This window comes from Trachurus trachurus, assembly GCF_905171665.1.
Source record: "Trachurus trachurus genome assembly, chromosome: 12".
In the NCBI taxonomy this organism is placed as follows: Eukaryota; Metazoa; Chordata; class Actinopteri; order Carangiformes; family Carangidae; genus Trachurus; species Trachurus trachurus.
Window position 1 is genome coordinate 6755970 of NC_139908.1, and position 21137 is coordinate 6777106.

Genomic DNA, 21137 nt, shown 5'->3' on the forward strand with positions numbered 1-21137 from the left:
ATTGTGCATCACTCTATCAAATAGATACTGGAAATGTACAAGACATTTACTGCTGTGTTGGATAAACAATTATATATTGTTTCATATTCAGCATTAAGAAATGTTGAAGTTTAAAAGCACTAAAGCCAGTGGCTGGTTACAGTAGTTTAGCTTAGCTTAGCATAGAGCTGTACCCAAAGTGCTGAGATATTATTTCACATATAATCAACAACATAGTATCTAATAAAGTTTGTTTAGTTTTCTATTTGGAAAAATAACAAAATTACAAACAAAAGGCATCGACTTATAAATAAAAATACATTTTCTTGTTTACATTATAATAAAAATATGGAAATCTTGAACTTATTTTTCTTCCACTTGTAGCTATTTATTATCTTTTTTTAAAATGTAATGTAACTTATATCTTTAATATTTTTATGTTGCTGTACTGTTTCTTTGTTTGCAATTATAAATATTATTTACAAAAAGAGGAATAAAAACCATTGAAGAGGCTTTGAAGTAATACAATTGATTACATCAACTGTCAACTTTTATGAATACAAACTAGAAATATATTCCGCCATGCATATGTTTTACGTGCTGAGATATAATGTTTTATGCACAATACAGGTCATTAACTAGTATCCTGTCAACTGCTGAGTTATGATATTGAAGGATCTGTCTCTCTCTGTAACTGTAACTGTGACTCCGCCTCTTTTCTCACGGGGGCTTTGATACCGAATCACCTCATAAATAAGATCCATGAAGAATCCGTTGTCATCATTCAAAAATGTTTCTAGCATCCGAGGAGGAGAGAGACCTGCCAGCGTGACGAGCAGCGGCCTGTTGAGACACAGCGACAGTAAGTTGGTTAGAAACAGCTACCTGACTCCACACACCTGGATTAAAGGGATAGTTCAACATTTTGGCAAATTGGCCCATTGCCATAGTTTTAGCAGTAGGTTTGTTACCTTTAAGTGTCGGTGCAAGCTATTTTTAGAACGGCGGAGCAGAGCCGCGAGCTGCTCCGAGTGACGTTACGGAGGCTAATGGGATTTCCCTCATCAAACTCACCAAATACACAATCCAACAACTCCAAAACGCTCCGGTGGACAAGTTGTGACCTGCACATTCACCACGCTATGAGATAATAACGGAACGATATGAGATGATGTTTTTGAGGTAAATTAATGCAAAATCACTGATGCATGTTCCCGTCGTGGGCAGTTTTTGTCAGTCTCTGCATTTGCCTCTAAAACGTCTCCGTCTCGCAACGTTCTGCTATCATCTCATAGCGTGGTGAATGTGCAGGTCACAACTTGTCCACCAGATCGTTTTGGAGTTTGATGAGGGAAACCAAGAAATCCCATTAGCCTCCGTAGCGTAGATCTGAGCAGCTTGCGGCTCTGCTCTGCCGTTCTAAAAATAGCTTGCACCGACAATTAAAGGTAACAAACCTACTGCTATGACTATAGGGCAATTATGGCAATGGGCCAATTTGCCAAAATGTTGAACTATCCCTTTAACATCTGTAACCATGCAAATTCACACACCGCTGTCTGTCCTCTGGAGAAGTTGGCATGAGCATAAAGCAGCACGGCGATGTCATTGTGTCCCGCCTCCAGTGCGATGGACAGGGCCGTGCTTTCATCCTGTTAACACACATTATGACAGTAGATATTTAATTACACAGAACTTGTAGCCCCTTTGTTTCCCTGACATTTTAATGGAGTGTCTTTTTTTTAAAAATGCTTTCTTCTGTCATGATTCAATATGTGCAACAGCTCCTCAAGCTCGAAGCCCAGGCAGAACAAAAGCTGCACAGAACGGCAGCAAGGAGTCACATACACTGTCAGCGAGGGTGGCATCGCAGTCCGTCTGCGCCAGCAGCACTTTGACGATGTCAGCGTGGCCGTGCTCGCTTGCACACATCAGCGCTGTGGAGCCCTCATCATCCTGGAGATTGACCTCCGCCCCCTGGGCCAGCAGAGCCTGCACCATGTCCATCCGGCCGTGGCTCACAGCCAGCATCAGAGCGGTCTGACCGGCCTGCACGGCAGACGGCAAGGGGTCAAACACAGGAAATGGGGTTAATGATGCTGAGTTTTAAATATCTCCAGTTACTTTTAATGCATGACCTGAGTGGTGAGTGCAACATGTAAAAATGTGAAATTCCTTGATATAAAACATACAACTCAACATAATATGGGGAACATTTCAAATAATTAATAATTACTGAATGAATGAGCATTTAAATTGGTTTCTCTGTGTAAATCTGTTCTCCATTTAGTAACAAATTACAAGGAATTCTGAGGAAAGTATTAGGTAATTATGGATACATGAAATAAAATCTCACCAATAATCCAAACAGGACAGATACCATATCTATTAATTCCATAACAACTGCATGTTTTTTGTTCAAGGTTTATATCTGAGTCCTTCTGTAACATCCACACCCGGACTGAGTCTGAGAGTTACAGCAAAGCAGATTTGAATCTTTGCACAAGTGTGAGGATGATGATTACTAACTGCGGCTCCTGATCCGATGATATGAACTACACATACAGTGATTTAAATGATAACAACATAGAGAGACATTGATAGGCTATTACCTGAAAAACAGCCTGACTCACCTGACTGGCCGTTGCATTGACGTCTCCTTTTGTGAAGAGCTTCTCCACAACCCTCATGTCCTCTGGAGTTTCCACAGCTGCCAGCGCGGCCAACATGATGGGGGTGTAACCTGCTTTGTTCTGCTGATTCACGTTACACACCTCTGTGTGTGGTGGTCAGTCGGGTCCGGGGAGAACAAAAGATGCAAAGAAGAAGAAGAAAAAGTGTGTGTTATTATTATTTACTGGTTGTACTTGTAAAGTGTGCTACAAGTTTAATGCTGAAATATTAATTGACCTTACATTTAAGGTCTGCCAGAAAACGCGGTGCAGACTCAGACACAGTAAACACATCAATAGTTTCGAAATCTGTCCTTCAATTTGCTCGGCAGCGATGATGCAAACACATTTTAGATTTGCTCAGTGTTTTCAAATACCTGTGGTTTCCTTGGTGCTGTGCAATTAACAGTCCTCAAAGCCTGTGTATTTTGAGAGCTGCTAAAACACTCACTCACTCACTCACTTCATTACATGAAGCAGCAAACTACCCTGACACACTTTCCAACGGAGCCCATTTTCCTCTCATTCTTCGAATCAGAATAAATTGAAGTTGCAGATGAGAAAGGGCGAAAAAAATTTGCACTGTCGCTGATTATATGTTTCTGTTCACTTGACCTTAGACAAACCAGAGAGAGGCAGAAGAAGGCCCTGACTATCTACTGAAAACTTTTGCAAGGCTTTTACATAAAAGTAAAAGCACAAGCCTCTATCACTATGCTGCTTATTCAGTGTTTGCCTGCTCTGTTTACATCGATTCAACCCTCTGAATTAACTGGGGCTGAATTATATCTGTGAACTTTCTGTTCCTTTTTTAAACGGGACGAGGTTGGAGCGGTTTCGAGTCGATTTCTAAACTAAATGTTCATTTAACTCATTGAGTGCCGCGCTCCTTTCCAAAGTTTTAGTCAAGTGTACCGGCAATTTAGACCATTTTTGACTTTTTATGTAGAGCCACAGTGTATTCTATATTATTGCCACCAACACATACTGTGGCTCAATTGAAAGGTTTACCTTAATGCTTCAAGTGGCCACAAACCGTTTGTTTCTACGTGCCTCTGTTCCTGAGAAAAGTCAAGCTAAACATGGCTGGGTTTCACCAAAATCCCTCCTTTTTTTCTAGAAAAGGAGATAGAGCGTCTTTTATGAAAGGTGCTCTGTTTGTGTCTGTCGCTCTTCTGACACTCGCATTTCTGGATCAAAGGGCTCGTATAAGATAAATATATACAACAGTTGTTGTTCTATTCACAAAACCACCATCGGGGGCGGGGGGGGCGCCACTAAACAACAATAACACAGACGCACCGTGCCGTGTCTCAGCTTCTCCCCGCGGAGCGTGAGGGTCTGTCGGCCACCGCGGCTCGGGAAGACCGGTCCCGCCGGTGGTCGCGGTCCTTCTGTGGTTCGGGTCGGTGATGCCGGTCTGCTTTGGCCCAGAGACCATCAGATTTTACCGCGGGAGGACTTTGGGGAGGACACGGTGTTGCTCCAGATGAAGACCGGGCGGACTGTCGGCTGAGAGCTTCCTGGTTCAGCTCCGAGCAGCTCGAGCAGCTGGAGCAGCAGCGCGGGTGAGAGCAGAGCAGCTGCTGCATCTGCATGCAGAACTCGTTTGCAGAAGCCGAGTTATGATAAAAACTTCCAGATCATGAGCTGTCATGTGACTTTGATCGTCATCTATTTCAGTTCTCCTCGTCGTAGAGTCCCCAAATTTACATATAATGTGTATTAAAGTGTCTATTTTCATAATTTAAAAAAAAAGCAAAAAACGTAAAATTACGTTTTCGGCACTCAACGCATGGGAACGAAAAACGAGAAATTACGTGGTTGGCACTCAATGAGTTAAAAAATGTAAATAGTGGAGAAACAAGACGAGGACGATCCAGACAGTAATGTGGTCCAATTTCATTTTAGCAATATCTTTTAATTTTCTACTTTACTGTATATCATGAGTTTAAACTGTGCAGTGACGTCGGATAATGATTTCTATTCAATTACTGCTCATCTCATGTCCTTAAAAAGCGGTTGACAATCAAAGCTCTTGTCAGGCCACAGCATTATTATAATAATGATAATTTAAAAGTGGAAAATGTACTGTTCATTTTGGATATAATAGATCCACAGCAAACCACACTCTTTGTTTGCCAATTTGCCCCCTAGTGGTTATGACAGTGACAGTGAACAACACAGTTTTCCTTATTGTTTTCCAGAGAAAAGCACATCATCACTATTGTTTCTTTCTAATAGTTTCCTTGTTGTGCTCTAAGTGCAAAAAGAAATAAACTCTCACAGCGAGGCAGGGACAGGAAAGACAAAACTAAAGTAAGTGGGACACGTTTGTTGTGAGAATAAACCTCCAGTTGCCTTGCGGGTGTAAGTGTACCTGCATCCAGCAATTTCTTGACGATGCCAAAGTTGGAGTGAGACACGCTGTAGTGCAGAGCTGTGTTTCCGTTGCCGTCGGCCATATTAACGGCGTGCTGCAACACCGAGGGTGAGACGAGCCGGAACGATGACAGGTAGTCGCCCACCGTGTCGGCAGCAGCCGACTTGTGGCTGGACACGGAGAACCACTCGTGCTGCAGCGTCTGTAGACAGTCATGCTGCAGGAGATTAAAGAATGTATCAGTAAGGTATGTATGTGTGTGTCATAAATATAAACTGTTTATGCATCCTCATGAATGCTTTTTAAAAAAGTTTCCATAATTCACAGTGAACAGAACAATAGAAAGACTCTGAATGGATAGGAACGTCCTGTAATTACAGAGTAACTGAGGGAACACAGACAAAGAGCATAATAAAGCAACAACTCACTAGAAAAAATGTCCAAAACAACATCATAAAAGAAGAGACTCTGTCTTCATGCCATCACAAACAGCTTTGTAAGTATTTCAAGTGCCATTACAGGATCTACATGCTTTTCCTTTTAAAATAAATTATACTTCTTCTATTCATCTCCCTCTCTCTCTCTGATTAACAAATTGTTTTGAATGTGAGGAGTCTCTCTCTCACTAAGAAATGTCATTATTTTTAAAGTCAAGAAAAATACTACAGCCGAAAATTACAGAGTCGACACACACGCACACACCCCTTCACTTTTTGTTTCAAATGCCAAAGTGATTTCTCTCTAAAACACACCCTGCTCTGGCATCTCACCATGTTCATTCACTAACTAACATACATGCACACACACACACACACACACACACACACACACACACACACACACACACACACAAGACACACAAACACACACACGTACCAATTCCCTGCTGGAAATAGTTGTGTCACCACTCAGATGCATCTTCAAGACTTGACAAGCAGAGATAATCTTTGCACTCAACTTAGACCTGGAAGAAAACAGGAAATAAATGACAGATTAAGGATCAGACTGCTGTAAAATTATTATTATTAAAAAAAAAAAAAAAAGCATAAATCCTCTTCAAATTGATATTATCTGGCTTCGACTCCATCATACCTCTGGTGTGTGTGTGATTTCGCCGACCCTTTCGCAGTCTTGCCGGAGCCACCTTTGCCCTTCCTCGCTTGGTTTCCATCTTGAGCGGTTTCCCTTGACTTTTTGTTTCCTCTCTTCTCTGCTTCCTCAGAATGAACCTTGTCGCTGACAGAGGGCTCATACGACGGCATAGGGTCCAGTCTGAGGAGAAAAAAAAATAAAATCAACAAACGAACTACTCTGATGTATCATATCCCAGTGTTTAAGCTGTAAATGACTGAGACATCAGATGCTCACCCTGTGGTTACCCTCATAAACTTCATGCTCTTCCTGTTGCTGCTGCAGCTTTGGTCACCGTTCTGTTTCTTCATCACCGACCGCAGCGCTGATCTGTCTAGAAACAATAATGGGGCAACACCTCTGAGTCTTTACATAGACAACACTTGGCTTCTACATCTTATTTCTTTTATCAAATGCAACACGTATAAAATAACACGACGTAAACCCACTAGATTGATCTTGGCAGGACATAGCTGGGGGATAAAGTCATGATTTTTATATATACATATACTGTATATTCATACAAATCTGAAGAGCTCATTTTTAAAAAAAGGAGAAAGTATTCTGACACCAGCTCCTCCTACGGAGCGATTCAATTTTAGACTCTCAGCCACAAACTGCTATGTGGTGCGAGATGCTTTCCAAAACCAGATATCATTCCAAACATTGCAAGTGTATCCCTCAGAAAGTCAAGCTTTGCCAAGCGAGAGGCAGCCACTTCCTCTAAGCCTAAAACAAGTTTAAACTGGGCCTCCGGAGTCGTCTGGAAAAGGAATATTTTTAACCTGAATTACTTTTGCATAGACAGTATCTCCTCCCTTTATTGTTTTAAAGGGTCATAAACACATCAACACACACACGGTTACCTTGCAGAGCTGAGGAAGACGCCTGTTGTTCTAACATTTGTATCATTCTCTTCACCTCAGATTCATTATTACCCCCCTGTTGGCACATTCCTGGGTTTGCTTGGTCACATTTAGAGGAGTTGACTGAAAGTTGAGATGGAGACTGAATCTCTCTGACAGCTGTGGCAAAAACAAAGGACATGAGTGAACTAATTTTTTTAATAGAACCAGCAGGATGTTACAGATATTACATAATAACACTGAATCATTTAAAAAGAAAAGGGTTCATAGTTTGGCTGTTGGTCACTAGAAAAGTTGAAGATAAGTGTGTTTTCATTTTGTTTGCAAGCATACAGATGATCTGATGATACGTATCTCTGCTTGCAAACAAAGGGAAAAACCCAACAGTCAATGGGTTTCCAAGTGTGATTCAAAAGAATCCATAAAGCACCTTTGTATCCAACTAAATCTGTGCAGTTTTACCGTGTTGCTGAGAATCTAAGCGATGGACATCAGCTCCTCCTTGTGCTGCAGCTTTGTTACTGTGGGGCATCTTGGAGCTGTCATGTCCCTGACCGCTGCGGTGTTCGGCGCAGTCAGCTGTAAGCAGGTCCCCGTGCTCCCCGAGGAGCTTCTGCATCTTCTCTATGTAATGGTTGAGCTCGGGGTCCCACTGGGACTGTGTAGAGTGGTGCGACAACCTCTGGCCAGATGTGCTGCTGGAGGAAGCAGAGAAGTCCCGTATCCTCCCCTCGCCTACGCCGACGCTTCTCGTCTTGATGGGGTCCGGTAGGTGGGACGGTCCGGACGCCATGTTGCGAGTTTTCAGTCCCACCAGGAAATTCTCGTTAATGTTTGTGAAGCCAACACCGGTGTCTCTGGTTACTTTGGCGACTGTCCATTGTGTTGGATTTACGGCATTTCCAACCAGGTTTGTCGTTCCTACGCCGACTGTCCGGGTCTCTGGGGCGCCTCTGACCCTGTTCCCCACAGACACAGTCCTAGTGACGGTCTGAGCGGTGTTGGTGTGCTTGTCTTGGGTACTGAGCAGCGTATTAGTGCTGGAGTCTGTGTTGAAGGCATGCCTGGTGTTGGTAAAGCGAGACACTGAGCTGGACACGGTGTTGGTACGCTGTGAAGCCGTTTGGGGCGACGCCATGATTCCCAGATCGACCCCTCGGACCGGATCTGTGGTCGTACCTTGAGAGACCAGTTCCCTTGGGTCACAGATGATCACGTCGATGGAACAGTCCCCACAGGCCACCGAGCGATACCTGGGTCCTTTCTTAGGCCACAGGTTCTCCACCGGTACCTCTGTGTTGGTTTCTGCATCACACGACTTTATCTCTGTCCCGACTCCTTGTGTTTTTGTAAAAACCTGGATCCCCACGCCTTTTTCCCTGGTCTCAACTCGTGCTCTGACCTCCCACTGGTTCATGGGTACATCAAGTCCTGCGTAAACATCCTTCACCTCAGGCCCATGACAAGATACTCCCACAGACTTCACCTCTGTAGACTCCCCTGTGCTGGCATCCCGGACCTCTGTGTGATTGCCCACGCCCTGGCTTGTGGTGTGAGGCCTCGCTTCAACGCCTGCGCTCACGGAGGACGGTCGGGCCATAGATGCTTTGTCCGCTCGGTTCCTCGCTCCAGCGGCCTGAAGCTCCAGTTTGAGACGACTCATCTCTGTCTGGAGGGCCGATTCCTTCAACTCTGCTTCCAAGTGTGAGATTCTCTCCTTCAGGGCACCGATGATCAGTTGTTGTGCGTCGAGCTCTGCTTCCCGTTCCGTGTAAATGCCAAGATTAACTTCCGACACCTCTGTTGCAATGGACCTCGTCTCTACCTGATCGGTGTGCACGTACTTGTTTTTTCTTGAAGGTTTAGACAAGGTGATATCCAGCAGAGGATTATGGCCTTTCCCATGCCATGCTTGCAGTTTCCCACCCTTGATGGTTCTTTCCAAAGCCTGCATCTCCTCGGTTAGTTTCCTGAATTCCTTGAGGTCGGCGGGGTCACTCTGCACGATGCTCATATCAGACCTTTCCATGCTATCAGCCCTCCAACGGATCACGTCACTCATCACGTCCTCGCTGTCGCTGTGGGTCTTGAACTGAGTGACGAGTTGCCTCTTTTCCTCCTGAAGGACTGAGATCTTCACCTGGAGGATGGGAATGATCTTCACCTGCTCCTCCAGCTCCTTCAGCCTCTGCAAGGCGACTACCATCTGATCACGGACGTGCAGCAGGTGCACGGGACCTTGAACTGGAGTGCTTCGACCAGAGCTCATTGGGCTCGACCTTAGACACCCTGTGCTGCCTCTAGTGCCCAGGGACGAGCTAAGGTGAGCATGCATATCAACCCCGGTGCCAGCAGGCTTGTTCCCATTGTTATTCTGATTGTATGCACCCAGACCAGTGAAAGGGGACAGAGACCCGGGGGAGCTTACTCCTCCAAAACTGGCCAGCCGTCGACGAGGTTGGGGCTGAGGTGGAGGCTGACTGGCCACCTCCTGCTCCGGGTGTTTGTGGGTCTCCACGATGTTCTTTTCCACCAAAGGGCTTTGTCTCGGTAAAACAAGAGTTCTTGCAGCAGGCTGAGGCTTTGACTCTGTAATTATTTGAGCCACCGCTGCTGGCCCCTCATTCCTTGACAGTTTGTTATCCGAGGACGATCCATGCGGCGGAGGAAGTGGCGGTCGACCCCTGGTTGTAGACGACATGCCCAGCAGCCTCGTATCATCGGTGCTGGATGATGACAGCGACTCTTCGGAGTACCACTGGCTGGATGAAACACCTCTCTGTGTTTTTTCCGCATTGTTGACGGCCACCCTGGGCCTCCTCTTGAAGCTTAACCGCTTAATGGTGCTGCTGTTTTGGAAATTGTCCACAGACTCGAGGTAGTCCAAGTCTGACTGATAGCTGCAGTCGATCCCGAGGTAGTTGGGGACAAACACTTTAGCGCTTTGACCTAGTGGAGCAGCAGTGGAATAAAAATGACAATAACAATTACTCAAAGACAACCATGTGGTGAAAAGTGGAAAATCTATAATACATACAAAGTACAAATCTCTCTAAATCACCCTCAGACTGCACGTGATAAACAAACATAAGGTGATTAAGATAATACTACAAGAAAAATGCTTAATCTGCTTTAAGATATAGACCATAGAGCTTTTAAGGCTATTATATAGAGCCTTACATTATTCTCTTTCTACCTTTAGTCTCTTACCTCAGTGTTATTCGCACATCGGCGACCACTTCTATTCAAATCTTCTTTTCGTCTGTCACCTCAAAATGTTTTTGACTATAATCTCAGTCTGTCTGAGCCTGTCCCACAAGAAGAGGAGGGACAGAGGAGGATTTACCAATCCTGTAGAGTGTTTTCAGCAGTCACTTCTCTCCAAATGGTATGTCTCTCTACATAGACTGAACCCACTCTATAATTACTCTGCAACTCTCCCTCTGAATGTCCAACCATACTCTTGGCAGGTTTTCCCAACCTCAGACCATCCTCCAAGTATTTTAGCCAGTGAGTAAACAAAAGAAACAGAAATATTTGACATTTATCAAATACTTCACACAATAGAAACTGTAATTCATTTAACATTTACATTGTCAAACAGTGCAAGTTGGTGGAGACTTTTTTTTTTTAAACATTCATTATAACAAAGATACAGAATACTTTTAGTGAATTACATGAATAAATGTAAAAACTACACAAACATTTAAGACTTAAGTTATAAACATAATGATAGTAATGGTTACCTGACATATTTCCAGAGATGAAGCTGCCTTGAGCCATGAATATGTTTAAAAAGCAATCAATAATGGAGTAATCTCTTTACTTCCAGTGCGCATAAATATGAATAAAGCTGGAAATAAAAGAAAAATTGTTCAAGGTTAAAGATGCTTCACATCCTTTTATTATTAGCTCTTACATGTAAGGTCCTCCTGCTGCATTAACCACACTCTCGTACCTGCCCTCTGGTCCAGCAAGTCTACAATAACTAACCCCTACAATGCTTACATAAAGGAAATGCTATACCGATCCATGACATATTATAGTTAATTCTGCAAAGTGCACAACAGTGACTCACCGCATTGCACTGCCGTATCACTTTCTCATCAGTAAGCATCTTCTGCTCTCAGCATGTGGACGTTTTGTGGAGACTGTTGTTGCCAATATTGCACACAGGCCCATCGGGCCCATTCAACTGAGTGTCTTATTTAGCAATTACAAAGAATCTCCTTGCATAGAATTAGTCACATGGTGTTGAAAAAATAAATGCATGAGCTGAACTTGAAATCAAACAAAACATACAAATAAAATGATCTCCAAAAGGCATAAAGTAAACATGAAACACTCTTTTTTTTCAGTGTTAAGTTTTCTACAATTTTAGAGAGAAGAAGGGAAACAAAGCAACACCCTGCAAAAGAATAGTTTCCTATTCTTTTACTAGGTACTAAATATGCAGGGTGCCCATACCTTTACTGTGGGCCCATTTCCTTTCTGTCATTTTGAAAATGTTAAAGATGAAAAAAAAGAAAGACAGAAAGATACTGTTTAAAATGTAAAGGGAATGTGTCATCTGTAACGTTATGCCTTTAGGAATTCATTTAATGTTCCACAGAAATTTTGACCAGGGGTGCCCAAAACTTTTGCATGCCGCGGTATATCAATAAAAGAGAGAGCAAGAGAGTGCAAACCAGCATCATCTATGGACTTTGTAACATTTAGTTCAGGTTTTACAAGTGTATCTGCAAAGAAGTAAACGCATCACCCCACCTAAAGGCACACACTGACATACAAGTGACACTGAGCCTCTGGCAATAAATCTAATAAGTTTAGCAAGTTGTCGTCAGAGTCACCCACAGTGACCCAAAGTACTATGTCTGCTGCTCTTAAGATAAATGTTACGATGACATATCATGGGAGAGAAGGGTGAAGCTTGCAATTAAGAGACAGAAGGAATGCATGAGTTGCATAATATGGAAATAGCGGTGGAAGCCTGAATGAGTTAAGACAACAAAGACAAGGATTTTAAAGAAATAAACACCAGATTTAAAATCATGCATGGTCTCTAGATCCAAATAGTACAGGAAAACATGAACCTGCTTCAAAACACAGCATTATTTAAATGTATTTTAGAGTATCTTATGATCACAAAGCACAACATCGACTCATTCGACACCTCTCTTTGTGTAACTTGCACAGGTGTGACAGTAGAGCGACCCTGCATGTGTTCTACCTAATGAATGCCCATGTTAGTTTGGCACAAATACCCAGCTGACACTTTCTGTTCCTTGATAATGAGCCCGATACCACTGCTGACTTCGGTGATAGAAACAGGCAGCGGTAGGCTACTGAATCCATGGGGTTCCTATTTCCCTCAAAAAAGAAATGGACTTCATTATGCATCTGTGCTATTCATTTCAAAAGGTGTACTTTTTTTTTTTTTACAGCACAGATTGCAGGGTCATTGCCTGTTCAAACAGCCTGGCAAACACAAGTTTTAACATCCTATTTAATGGGAGTTACACAAGCCTGGTTGTTATATCATTACCCATAGTGGAGAAATGAGAAATGAGAAAACTTGAAACTTCAGCTTTCACCGCAGGGGCTAATAAACTTTGCTGGAGGGCTGAATGTGACCCCCCAGGCTGCTTTTACCGAGGCCTCTGAGACGCAATTATTCAAAGAGTTAGCTCATCATCAGCATTAGCTACTAGGTGACATGAGTGCATCATAAACATGAGCCTGCAGCAGCTCAGGCTGGATGCTGCCTCAGCCTGACGCCCAGTGGCCAAACACTGAGACACATCTCAACTAAAACTATTACATGACACTGTCTATATATAACATATAATACTGTTTCATACAACAAACTTGACTATTTAAGGTTTTTCTCCTTAAAAGCTGAGCTGACGCTAGTCCACTCTGCCGTTAGCTCACCTGATGTGAAGTCACCTGTACAGGAGGAGGAGTGGACACAACAACATGTTTGGTGATGCACAGGTGAAAAATAAAGTCTCACAGTCGCTTCACCTGTCAGTAAAAGTCGAACAGCAACTTGTCCATATTAAAATATTTGTCTTTCTCAATTTTAAATGCGTTCACGACCGCGAGACGCGACTTATTTTTTAACACAAGCACAAGTTTTGCCCCTCCAGGTGCGGGGCGCTCACTGCGCATGCGCCGCAGCCTGTCAACATGCGGCCTGCAGCAGGTGCTGCTGGGAGTCAGTCAGGTGATGAATGGTCCTCAGTGAAATATTGATGAAGTCTCTTCTTCTGCTAAATCGATCACACAGCATCAAGAATACATTTATTTTTTGTATTGTCTGTTTCATACTATTATCTACAGGTCAAAGGATCAGTCTAGCCTGCAATATTGTGAATATTATGACCTTTATAGAACATATTAGCCTAAATGCAGTTTTCACGCCACTTAAACATATGACATCTTCCATCAATGTTCTCTAAATTCACATTTACCTTCAGAAATAGTCTCTGTGAGGGGCTTCCTCTTATCTAAAGCCAAATAAAACCACTGTTTTCATATTCTTATTCTCCATTTGCAAAAAGCTCCTGAGCCAGCAGAGCTGCTTTGATGCTCCTCATATGTTAAGAGCAGAGCAAAGTGGCTGCATTGTTCCAGTGACAGCCTCCACAGCAGCATCAGCAGCAGGGAGTGACACGCTCCTCAGGGTTGAATCTTAGCCCAGACTTCATTTCATATTCAACAGCTTGTCAGCTGCACAGTGACACCATGTGGACACGGTGGAGAAATACATGTCCACACCAGTCCATCAGAGATGTCGTAGTATCATTCTCAGGGGGGAATCAAAGTTCATGCTAGTGTTTTGACGTGTATTTGGGTCCATTCAGCCAAAATTTGATATGTTATTCTAGCAGCTCAGCAAAAAATCTCACTTTACTTAAAAAAGGCCATGATTAGTATGTGGGTAACCAGCACGCATTACCTCATCATAGCAGAGTGGCTATTATCATGTCTGGTATCTTGTTGAGTTCAAAGGTCAACTTCATGTAATCTAATGAACCATGTGATCTCTCTCTCTCTTTTCATGTTTGTGTGACATAAAGTTATAAAGTAACACAGACAACATTCAGCACTGCTCCCTCTGAACTGTATGTGCCTGTTTATTAACTACTTTATCAGCACATGTAAAATTAAAGGTGTTATATAAGATGAACAAGCAGGGTAGACAAGGACAATGAGTCCCATGGCGTGAACTTTACACTCCTTGAATCATGCAGGGAAAGCATGTTACAGCTTTTGTACTGCACTGGGAGAAAATGCTGAGACCAGTAAAAAGCTGTGCACCAATTTAGCAACAAAAAAAAAGTTTGGCACAACTGAATTTTGCTCAGCAGTCTAAAAACAACAAGCTTTCAACAGCTACTTGTAAATGCATGTAGTATTGTTGGATTTGCTATAAATACAATAGTCTACAAGCTTTAAAAAGTTCTGTTTCCACTGTATCATCACACTATTTTGATGAATAAAGTTATTTTGTTCATCCAGAGCTTTGCATGCATCCTTTATCTAAAACAACGACTGAGAAAATACAATCAGCGAGCAGGGATTGATTCAGGTTGAAGCTGTTGTGACGTTAACACGAAAAATGCGCACTATCTTTGAACTTTGGTCTTTTAAACCTGGAAGTTACAGAAGCGCTTAAATCATTCCCTGACTGACAGAAAACACAGCTGTGATTGGTCGAGAGAGCTGCACACCCCTGTCCCGTCCCCTATCTCAGCTCTGAGGGCTACTTTTTAACTTTGGGGCAAAGCTGTGTCCTGTTTCACTTAAGGCATTAGGTTCCCGGTCCCAGTCCTGGTCCCAGTCCCGGTCCCACACCTGACGGCAACATGTCTGACAGAGGAACCTTCGACACCAACGTGCAGACCCTCACCAGGTTTGTTCTGGAGGAGGGCAGGAGGGCCCAGGGCACAGGTGAGCTGACCAACCTGCTCAACTCCATCTGCACCGCCGTCAAAGCCATTTCCACGGCCGTCAGGAAGGCTGGGATCGCCAACCTGTGAGTAACACTTAACCTCTCATTTCCTCTGCTCCGGGGTGGGAATAATAACATATTCATGAATCTTAAAGTGGGAGAGAACAAGATTAAAGACAGGGTTGGACTCCTGTACGCACCATATTAAAGATTTACAAATGAATCGAGGTCACTCTCTTTGTTTTAACATAATCTTTCTTTTATTTAAATGTGTGCAAAATAGGGAATTATATCTGAGTTTAGTGTTAGTTCTAGTTGTAGTAAGACATGAGAATCAATAAGCAGTTTAACTCAGCCCCCTGGGCAAAGGTAAAGTCTGCACATGTTGTGCACAACCCCTGGGGTCAGAGGTCAAGAAGATAATGGGCTTTCAGACCTTTCTCTGAATGTGGAAAAGAAAACAACTGAAGAGGCGCTTTGTGTGCTCTTCCCAAAACAAATATATTTGCATTTTCATTGTGTTTCCTCTAGAATTGCATAGAAACATATCACTTTTATTCACTTTTCTTTTGCTCATCTTTCCTTTTCTTGGAAGCTATGGCATCGCTGGAAGCACCAACGTGACCGGGGACCAGGTGAAGAAGCTGGATGTCCTCTCCAACGACCTGGTCATCAACATGCTCAAGTCGTCCTTCTCCGCCTGCGTCCTTGTGTCAGAGGAGGACGAGAAGGCGCTCATTGTGGAGCCAGACAAGAGCGTATGTGCATCTCTGTGTGAATACATTGAACATTTTTGATTGTTTTTTACACTTTTGATTATCATTCTGCCCTGCCCTGAAAATATGAAATTATGCACCACACTTTCCAGTTTTAAAATACTTTTCTCGTTATGATATGGAGGATTAAGTTTATTGATCATGCACTGTTAAGTTTGGATTGTGCACTGTGCGCTATTTTTTATTTAGTTATGATGAGAAATGGAAGTTTATAGATACGATTAATTTCTCATTTTTGTGCTTAATCCTTTTTGTATTTTGTTTTGTGATGAGTATCCGTTTGTAAAGTAAAAGGGGCCAGGTGTACGTAGCTTCTACCTACACCCTTTCAGCCACATAGCCTATACTGTATGTACTGACAAACTCATTCATTCATTCATTCATCAATCAAATTGTTTGTTTTTTTCATCTTACAGGGAAAATACATTGTGTGCTTTGATCCTCTGGATGGTTCCTCAAACATCGACTGTCTTGTCTCCATTGGAACAATCTTTGCTATCTACAAAAAGGTTAGTAAATGATGATCCTGCACAGTGAATCCACACACAGAAAAAAATGTATTATTACACCATTGCATTAACAAGTGTGAAAGTGTTTTTTTTTCCCTGTTGTGATATTTCTAAATATAAATTCTCCATAGACCACAAATGACGAGCCATGTGAGAAGGATGCTCTGCAGCCCGGGAGGAAAATTGTTGCTGCTGGTTACGCTCTGTATGGAAGTGCCACCATGATGGTGCTGTCCACCGGTCAGGGAGTCAACTGCTTCATGCTGGACCCTGTAAGTTGGCATCACTATCACCAATATCACCGATATATCATTGTGTATTTGAATGCACCACGATGATCTCATAATCTGACGTTTCTTTGCAGTCGATCGGCGAGTTCATCTTGGTGGACCGAGACGTGAAGATCAAGAAAAAGGGAAAGATCTACAGTTTGAACGAGGGATACGCACAGCAGTTTTATCCAGATGTGACAGAGTACCTCCAGAAGAAGAAATTCCCAGAGGTAAAACATGGTTACGTTGCAGAGGCCAGATGTGCAGCTGGCTACATGACCTGACCACATATTTTTCTGAATACAGTGGAAATGAAAGACAAAACAACAATTTGTTTTTGTAGGACGGTTCTGCTCCATATGGAAGTCGATATGTTGGATCAATGGTGGCTGATGTTCACCGTACTTTGGTGTACGGAGGAATCTTTTTATACCCGGCCAACATCAAGAGTCCTAAGGGCAAGGTGAGTTTCTATAGGTCTTATATTATACATTTCTGTGTTAAACTGCTCACTCAATCACTCTCTCATCTTCCTGCTCCTTGCCTCTCAGCTGAGGCTGCTGTACGAGTGCAACCCCATGTCCTACATCATTGAGCAGGCAGGAGGCATGGCCACCACAGGAGCCATGAATGTCCTGGACATCCAGCCCACCTCAATCCACGAGCGAGTCCCTGTGGTCCTGGGATCCCCCGATGATGTAAAAGAATATATCGCCATCTTCAAGAAGCACCACAAATGAGGTACTAAGGATTGTAGACAATCTCAAATCATGATCAATTGACTAATTCTGTGGTGGAATGGATAAGGAATTGTGTTTTTTTTCCATCTCTTTTCCCACAGCCGGTCAACTCTGGTGTTTAACACAACTATTCATCATCAAAAAGAGACTCAATCTTGACATCGCTTTCTACTCGCTTTCCCACGGCTGCACTGATGAAGGGACCAGGAGCTTCACTGGACCGTTGAACTCCACCTCACACTGTGCCAGTTCCAGCTCGTTGCTGGGTGTGTGTATGTGTGTGTGTGTGTTATTAAATGGACTGTAGCCTGTATTTTTTAAATAAAGACAAGTGAAAAGATGCTCATTATCTTCACTGAGTTGCCAAAGTCTGGTGTGCATGTGTGTGGGTTGAGAATTGCAGTGTGTGTCTCTGGATACTTTTTTTTTTTTTTTTTGCCTTTGGTGTCAAAAGAAGTCAAATTGCAAACTGGGCAGAAAAATAAACCAAAGAATCCCACACACGGTTGGTTAGCACCCTAACAATCACTAATTAGCAACAACAAAGGACTGTCACTGTGCAAGATCCTTTGATAACATGAAGATCATTACTGCAGATTGGATCAAAGTTTTGTTTTGGATTAATAACACATGTTAATTTTATTTCCCTGCAATTCCTGTTGTGACATTGACACATCCACCATATAGGCCAAATCTATTTTTGCCTCATTTGGAAATTGAAAAATGTCAGTTTCATTTACCTTTAGTTCAAAAACGTTGGGCTGACATAGCAAATAACAGGATGTTCACACATATTATAGGCTACATTCACTCCTGGAAGATGCTGTAATGACAGGTCTTATTGGTTTATCTACTCATTTACATTCTTCCAATCAACCGTTTCATATTCTTGCTTTGAAAGCTGAAACCAGTTCATTTTTACTGCATTTTAATTGGACATAATGGGATTTTAGTTAAGCTAGTCCCTTATATCTTGGAAGTGGGAATAGTCATACATTCTGAATTGGTTAACATCAATCAGATTAGTTCTGTTGTTATGACAAACCAATGCAAATATAATAATTTTCTCTAAAATCAAAATGTTTTTGGTGTGTTTTTTATGTGGCTAGTTAGTTAGCTTAATGTAGCTTAAGAGCTAGCCAAGCTCTGTCTGAAAAAAACAACAACAACCCTCTCTAATAACCATTTTATTTCTGGTTTCTTTACAAAAAAGAAAAGAAAGAAGTCTGGTCCAAACCAAAATCACTGTCTGGCCACAGAAGAAATAGTTCCACCACAAAATTCCTGTAAAAGCTCTAAAGTGGCTTTTTTTTGTTTTTGTATTCCTCAGTTTTTGTAAGGATTAAACAAGCAAGATGTAACATGTTAAATTAATGAGCTTGAATGGTGCTGGCTGGTGAATAGGGTGAGGCGAGGCTAACTCTTTGCCACTGCTAAAATAACCAGGTTCAAGCTTCATAATTAATGGACAAGTATGAGAGTGCTATCAGGCTTTTCAGCTAAACAGCTTTTTGTCTGTGTCCGTCATCAATTTTAATTCCTTTCAGTCTCTGTTTCCTTGTTAGCCTCTGATGATGATGATGATGATGATGCCTGGCATCGACCACCGTAGCACCAGAAACGTTTCAGCTTTGCCACGGCACTAATGAGCCATAAAGACTCACTGAGGAGAAAACAAGAAGATCCAACAGTACGCTATACCACAACAGCCTCATTCAATCAATCATGTTTATTTAGGAAAGCAGTCATTATGGTCCGTAGAACAACAATGTCTCCTAAATCAGCCTTCCTTTCTACAGTAGTGAGGCAGCCTTGAGCAAAAAAAGGGGGGGGGGGGTTGACTGAGGGTCTGATTTGAAACTTAATGAGATTTTAATAACGTTAAAACACAATAATAACACAGTTGTGTGGATGGCTGACTGCTGATGTCACTTGGAAACTTGGCAGTGAAGCGCATAAGCTTGTCTGAGAACATAATGGAATTTTTATTGCCTTTATGTCTTGGCAATTTTAAATATATGTGAGTCACATGTAGGTTGAGTTATGTGAACTGAAAGCAGATGTTTGATCAGAGATGGGAGGCTGAGCATTTTCGAAACAGCTCCATTTGTATATATATATATAGAGAGAGAGATGGAAAATAATTGGTTGGATTCTGCATTGTCTGGTGTTTGTTCACTGGAGAAAAAAAAGAAAGAACCAACCACTTCCTTTTTTTATGTGTGTTCGTCAGTGTCAGCATTCAAGGGTCCCCTGCCGCCCCGTGAGACACACAAACACTACACATTACAGGCACACATGTTTATTTCAATTCTGTTCAGACTGTGTATGATTATAGGTTACTGAGTCAATATTTAGATTTTGCAGGGAAAGCAAAAACCCAGCCTGTTTATTTTCCCCTTGCTACTGTGTGTGGTGAGTTTGTGTGTGTGTGTATGTGTGTGTGTGTGTGTGCTCTGTGGACAAGACGACATGATATAGCTCAATTTGAATAATTGTCATACTATTGGAATAAGTATTCAGAATAAATGGAAAACTTTTTGCGGGTAATTGCTGAATGTGTTTGGCTGCATTTCTCTCTGTCTGTCTCTCTCTCGCTCTCTTTGTTACCCAAATGGACTTTTTCTTTTATTATTACATCTCTCTGCATCACTGTCTGACTATTAGATTTCCTCAGGCACACACAGAACAATGTCAGATGGATATTATATAACAGCAGCGGTAGGTTACATATCAGAATAATTTTTCCTGTGCTCTAATTATGAAATTTTAAATTAGTACATGATAGAATAGATCAGATTTTTGACTCTTAAACATTTAAGTTTTTTATTTATTTATGCATAACACTGCTTTTGCATCCTTTTCTATCCTCCTAACAGTCTGCACTGACACCCACCCCGTGTCCAGACAGGCTCTGTTTACTTTACACTCTGATGAAAAGTGTTATAGCGAAGCGTCTGTGGTGTGTCTTTGCACTTGACAGCTTACTAAATCAACAACCCTCCTCCTCCTCCTCCTCCTCCTCCCCCTCCTCATCTCTGCAGCACATCTCGTCGTCAGATTGAAAGAAAGATCACACAACAACAACAGATCCTCCTTTTCGTGTTCATTCAGAAATTGAGTAAATAAAGGAAAATGTTGTAAAATAAAATGACAAGCATGGTTATGGATCGATGGCTGGCAGAGTCAAGTGGACCATTAGTCTGAAATATCTCAACAATTGGATGAATTATCGTGAAAGTCACGGTTCTTCAGCTTTGACATTTGTGACTTTTAGTGAAATATTTCATCAACTATTGGAGGGAAACACAAATAATCATGTTCCTCCATCAGATAAAAATGTTTAAAGTATTAAATATTTTTAAGATCAACTACCAGAAGAAACTAACGACATTCCCACTAGACTTGACCACACTTTGTATTTAGGGGATTTACGCTAACATGCTCAACCATGGTTGCTATTGCTAAAGATAAGCAAATTTGAGCAATGCTAATGTTTGCATTAACTTGATGCATTGCAGAGCTTCAAGCATGGCTCTAGTTTTTTGCAGTTTTCAGGGACACCTTTTCCTCTTTATTGGATGACAGATAGTAAAACCTAATGTGCACCAGTGTCATATTCTCTGGTGGTCTTTCATCACCCTGTACCAAGAGAAGGAGGACATAAACTCCTGACCCAGAGGAGCTGGCTGGCACGCCATATTTGGTCAGGTTACTCACATGTTCTCTCTGAAATGACAATGATCTTATCTTCTGTCATGTTTTTGTAGCGGGGAAGAGTAAGGAATACGTTAATCATCGACATATAGGACCGATTCTGTGACCGTAGTGGTGAAAACACGATCTACA

General features: G+C 42.2%; 2 protein-coding genes across 2 annotated transcripts; one reads left to right on the forward strand and one right to left on the reverse strand.

Annotated features, from left to right (window-relative positions):
• Positions 1 to 277: 277 nt before the first annotated feature.
• LOC310994419 (KN motif and ankyrin repeat domain-containing protein 1-like) lies at positions 278 to 13113 on the reverse strand. The gene is made up of 12 exons (XM_083983116.1): positions 12966 to 13113; positions 10778 to 10884; positions 7494 to 9980; positions 7032 to 7190; positions 6403 to 6499; positions 6127 to 6306; positions 5911 to 5998; positions 5032 to 5251; positions 2613 to 2755; positions 1828 to 2028; positions 1533 to 1631; positions 278 to 822 (listed from the first exon to the last, which is right to left on the reverse strand). The coding sequence occupies exons 2-12, from the start codon at positions 10812 to 10814 to the stop codon at positions 760 to 762; spliced, it is 3774 nt and encodes a 1257-aa protein (XP_083839242.1). The 5' UTR covers positions 10815 to 10884; positions 12966 to 13113; the 3' UTR covers positions 278 to 759.
• Positions 13114 to 14811: 1698 nt separating this feature from the next.
• On the forward strand, positions 14812 to 17628 carry LOC310995212 (fructose-1,6-bisphosphatase 1-like). Its single transcript, XM_083984192.1, has 8 exons — positions 14812 to 15075; positions 15587 to 15749; positions 16184 to 16276; positions 16408 to 16548; positions 16641 to 16778; positions 16892 to 17011; positions 17100 to 17289; positions 17390 to 17628. The coding sequence occupies exons 1-7, from the start codon at positions 14906 to 14908 to the stop codon at positions 17286 to 17288; spliced, it is 1014 nt and encodes a 337-aa protein (XP_083840318.1). The 5' UTR covers positions 14812 to 14905; the 3' UTR covers position 17289; positions 17390 to 17628.
• The last annotated feature ends 3509 nt before the right edge of the window (positions 17629 to 21137 follow it).

Coding starts and splice junctions, on each gene's coding strand:
- LOC310994419 (XM_083983116.1), bottom strand. CDS start 10,814: ATGGCTCAAGGCAGCTTCATCTCTGGAAATATGTCAG. Junction 6,500..7,031: donor GTCTTCCTCAGCTCTGCAAG/GTAACCGTGTGT, acceptor TATTGTTTCTAG/ACAGATCAGCGCTGCGGTCG. Junction 2,756..5,031: donor CAAGAAATTGCTGGATGCAG/GTACACTTACAC, acceptor CACCACACACAG/AGGTGTGTAACGTGAATCAG.
- LOC310995212 (XM_083984192.1), top strand. CDS start 14,906: ATGTCTGACAGAGGAACCTTCGACACCAACGTGCAGACCCTCACCAGG. Junction 16,549..16,640: donor ACTGCTTCATGCTGGACCCT/GTAAGTTGGCAT, acceptor GTTTCTTTGCAG/TCGATCGGCGAGTTCATCTT. Junction 17,012..17,099: donor TCAAGAGTCCTAAGGGCAAG/GTGAGTTTCTAT, acceptor CTTGCCTCTCAG/CTGAGGCTGCTGTACGAGTG.